Genomic DNA, 4,547 nt, shown 5'->3' on the forward strand with positions numbered 1-4,547 from the left:
CGCTATTAACCAGAGCGCAAATACTGGCCCTGCCTGAACACTTCGACATTTAACAGAGCCGAGCTATCGTGTCTAACACCTGAACCCAGAGGATACTGTCTAAACACCGGACCAGAACCTGCTACGACAGGGCTACTGTACCTAACAACCTGGACCACGAGGCTACGTCTACACCTGGACCAGAGCTGCGACCTGACCCAGGAGCGGGTACCCGTGATCCACTACGCGGCTTAACCAGAGGGTACGTTCCTAACACTGGAACCAGAGGGACTCGTCTAACACCTGACCCAGAGGGTACTGTCGAAACCTGACCAAGGAGATACGTCTAACACCTGAACCCAGGGCTACGTCTAACACCTGGACCACAGAGGCTACGTCTAACACCTGACACCAGAGGGTGCTACGTAGCAACACCCTGGAAGCAGACGTGCCGGTCAGACTGACCAGCTACTGTTAACTGGACACGACGGCGCTGTCACACAGAACACAGAGGGCTACTGTCATCTGGCACACGGCACCTGACCGACACTGCACTGCAGGCCTATCTAACTGTCACAGCTTCAACCTGGGGACCCAGGAGGCTACTGGTCTAACACTACTAAGAGTGCCACCGCCCAGAGGCTACTGTCCTAAAACACACATAGAATTTCATCGAAGCCCTACCATTTAACATACACATAGTACTGTTGTAGGGTGTCCAGTAGCCCTGTACCACCGTGTAACGGTTTTCTTACTGAACGGTGTCCTGGCCATCTCATCAGGTGTCCTCCAGGCTAGAGGGCCCGAGGACCGGCGCGCGATCTCGGCGGCGGATCCGGAACACGGGAGAGCGCGGCCCCAGTTGAGCGGCGTCACCGCTGTATCTTGAGCTCCTTCCCGTGGTGTCACACCGCCTGCCAGGCCCCCTTGTCGCCGCGGTCACCTCTCCCCGTAGTTTGGTGATGGGGTGCCGCTCAGTCGCCGCTCCGGCTGACGTCCCACTCAGGTCGGACGCTGTCCGGCTGATGCTGACCAGCGTGACCAGCGGGGGGGTCCGGGGGTTCTGGGGGGGGGGTGGGGGGGGCGAGGGGGGGGTGGGGGGGGGGGCTGGGGGGGGGAAGACGGCGCTTGATGTATGGAAATAAAATAATAGTATAAGAATAAACAATGGAGCAGGGATGATCATAGCAACCGTTTGAGGGGTGTGTTGTGTTGTATGTGTGTGTCTGTGGTGTGTGTTGGTGCCGTGTGTGTGTGTGTGTGTGTGTGATGTTGTAATGTGTGGTGTGTGTGTGTGTGTGTGTGCTTGTGTATGTGTGTCACTGTGTGTGGTGTGTGGGTTGTCTGTCTGTCTGTCTGTGTGTGTGTTGGTCACTGTATTGGGAGTGTGGTGTATGTGTGTGTGTGAGTGTGTGTCCTGTGTGTGTGTGTGTCTGTCTGTGTGGGTGTGTGTGTAGATGTATGTGTAAGTTTTTTGTGTGTCTGTCTGTCTGTTGTGTGTTGTCTGTGTGTGGTGTGTGTGTGTGTCACTGTGTGTTGTATGTGTGTGTGTGTGTGTGTGTGTGTGGATACATTATATACAGTAAAACAGCCTTACTGAGTCTCTCCTTGCAGAGGACGGGCTCGCTGGGCTCGCTGGGGTCGCTCTCCCCGGCCACGTTGAGGGCCCGGACCCTGAAGGAGTACTCCTGCTTCTCCATGAGGCCCCGCAGGGCGTGCTCCAGGAGGCTGATCCCCTCCGCCACGCGGATCCAGTCCGTGGTGCCGCTCTTCAGCATCTCGATGACGTAGCTGTCGATCTTGGCGCCGCCGTCGTGCTCCGGTTTGGTCCAGGCCAGGAAGCAGGAGGTCTTCGCCACGTCCCTCACCGTGGGCTTACCGGGGGGCCAGGGGGGGTCTGGAAGAGTCCGGAACCACGGCGGTGAAAACTCACAAGAGGGTTAATTTATTCAAACGCTACAGACACTATGCGCTATTTCCACTCTCATTCCCCCGCTCTAGCATTTCCCCCTTTTCCCCTCTAATTCCCCCCTTCCCCAGCTCTGGCAGTCCCCTTTCTCTTTCCCCCTCCCGCTTCCCCATGCTCTGGCTGCTTCCCCCCTCATTCCCCCTGCTTGGTGTCACACCACTCATCTCCCCCTCGCTTGGAGTACACCTCCCCACCTCCTAATTCCCCCTGCTCTGGTTCTCTGTTTCCTTACTATGAACTGAACATTGCAGTGAATGGATGAGTTTGTACCGATAGGGTCTTTGACGAGGATCTGGTCTGTCTCCTTGCTGGGTTTTCCAGTTCCGGCCAGATTCTCCGCCAGGACCCTGAACTTGTACTTCTTCCTGGTGGGGAGACCTTTGACCCTGGGGGGCGGAAACACATCAACCACAGATTACAACAAGGGACATAAACCACACACAGTCTTGTATAATGTCCGGATTATTAGTACTGGACTCACCTGTAGTTGGTGTCCTTGATGGGCAGCTTGTTGCACCTGATCCACTTGTCGTGGTCCGGCTCGTATCGCTCCACCCAGTAGCCGGTGATGGGGCTTCCTCCGTCCTCGTCGGGCTCGTACCACGCCAGGCTCACAGAGTCCTTGGCGATGTCCGAGGCCTCCAGCTTATATGGGGCTCCGGGGGTGTCTGAGGACCACAACATAGTAGAAAGGCTTTATTATCATTATAATGTGACACATTATACACACATTATACACAATATACGCACATTATACACACATTATGCACATTATACGCACATTACACACACATTATACACGTTATACACGTTATACACACATTATACACACATTATACACACAGTACCTGTGCAACGAGATTGAAGCAAAACCTTTACAGCGTCAACACAAAATATGAAAATATAAAAAATAAGTAGTGCAGAACAAGAAGAAGAAGAAGAGAGGGGGGAACAAGAGAAACTAACCAATCAGGTCTGTCAGTAGAGAGAAACTAACCAATCAGGTCTGTCAGTAGAGAGAGACTAACCAATCAGGTCTGTCAGTAGAGAGAGAAACTAACCAATCAGGTCTGTCAGTAGAGAGAGACTAACCAATCAGGTGCTTAACATGCCATCAAAGACACAAAATGCCATCCCCAGTGCCCCCCCGCCCCCCCGACCTACCGAAGGGGTATCTGGCGATGATGGACGGGTGTTCGGCCGGCGGTCCGACACCGAACTGGTTCTCAGCGAAGACCCGGAAGATGTACTCCTTGAACTTGACCAGGCCCCCGGCCCGGTAGGTGGTCTGCTTCACGGTGGAGGACAGGCGGTGCCAGATCTCGCTGTCGGCCGCGCGCCGCTCCACGATGTAGTTGGTGACCTTGGAGCCGCCGTCGTCGCGCGGCGGGTTCCACGCCAGGAAGCAGGTCTCGTTGGTGATGTCGGAGATGTCGAAGGCCGCCGGAGCGCCGGGCTTATCTGTAGGGGGGGGGGGGGAACATCACAATCATTATAAATGTCAGAAAAATGTCCAAAAACAGGGAGTAAAACCAAAAAAATGCAGAAAAACTGCAGAAAAACATCGTAATTTGGGGCTTCTTTCAACCAAATTGTCAGAAACAATAACGTGGATGGTTAGTTCCCTACTTTCATTACATCACAGCAATGGAAATAAATTATACAAGAAATGTCAAACAAATGTCCGAAATATCCTGAGAAATGTCAGAAAATGCTAAAAAACGGATAAAAACATCTGAAATTTGGGTTTCTTTCAACCAAGTTGTCACATAAAATAACGTGGATGGTTCCGTACAACGCTCATTGCAATTAAAATAAATTATTAGTTCACTACTTTCATTACAAAAAAAAGTGACAAAAAAAACTAAAAGTGACAAAAACATCGAGAAAAGACGACCAAATAGTTTTAATTTTAAATTTAGACACAGAAAATATACATATACAATATATATAAATATATATGTGTATGTACTTTGTGTACTATGTGGTTTAATACACAGCAATGGAAAATAAATGATAAAAAATGAAACAAAAGGAAACAAATGTCTGAAAAATCTTCAAAAACAAGGAGAAAAATAAAAAAACGCGACAAAAAGCTTCAAAAACATCGCGAAAAGCGACGAAAGCGTCAAAAAACACGACCAAACGTTTTGATTTTTAAATTTTGACCCAGAAAAACAAAAAGCTGCAGTCAACCGGAATAGTTAATATGTCCTCCCACAGGAAGTGAAAGACAGCTATCCCAGATCTCCGCGGCCCCCCCTGGGGGGTCACGGTTCCCCAAGGCCCCCGTACCCAGGATGTTGACGTCGACGGTGGCGGTGGCGCGGCCGCTGCTGTTGGTGGCCTCGATGATGTAGGTGCAGCTGTCGTCTCGGCGCGTCTTGGCGATGGCGACCGTGGAGTGTCCCGGCTTGGTGTCGATGGACACCCGGTCGTCCGGCTTCAGGACCAGGTCTGCCTTGGTCCACTTCACTCGCGGCTCTGGCTTACCCGTCACCTCGGCGGGGAGCTCGATCCTACTGCCGGCCTTGGCCGTCAGACCGGCCAGCAGCTTGGCGTCCAGCTGGATCTCCGGAGCCTCTGCACGGGGGGGAGA

At 52.1% G+C, this 4,547-nt stretch overlaps 1 protein-coding gene across 1 annotated transcript in view; it reads right to left on the bottom strand.

Annotated features, from left to right (window-relative positions):
- Positions 1 to 757: 757 nt before the first annotated feature.
- LOC116702462 (titin) overlaps positions 758 to 4,547 on the bottom strand; it is a gene marked incomplete at its 5' end in the record, with an annotated part of 4,416 nt that continues 626 nt past the window's right edge. The window contains 6 exon segments of the mRNA XM_032536667.1: positions 758 to 1,042; positions 1,569 to 1,876; positions 2,219 to 2,334; positions 2,430 to 2,616; positions 3,113 to 3,409; positions 4,244 to 4,531. Coding sequence (XP_032392558.1) covers positions 758 to 1,042; positions 1,569 to 1,876; positions 2,219 to 2,334; positions 2,430 to 2,616; positions 3,113 to 3,409; positions 4,244 to 4,531 — 1,481 coding nt within the window.

Source organism: Etheostoma spectabile, chromosome 2, assembly GCF_008692095.1.
Source record: "Etheostoma spectabile isolate EspeVRDwgs_2016 chromosome 2, UIUC_Espe_1.0, whole genome shotgun sequence".
NCBI classification, from domain to species: domain Eukaryota; kingdom Metazoa; phylum Chordata; class Actinopteri; order Perciformes; family Percidae; genus Etheostoma; species Etheostoma spectabile.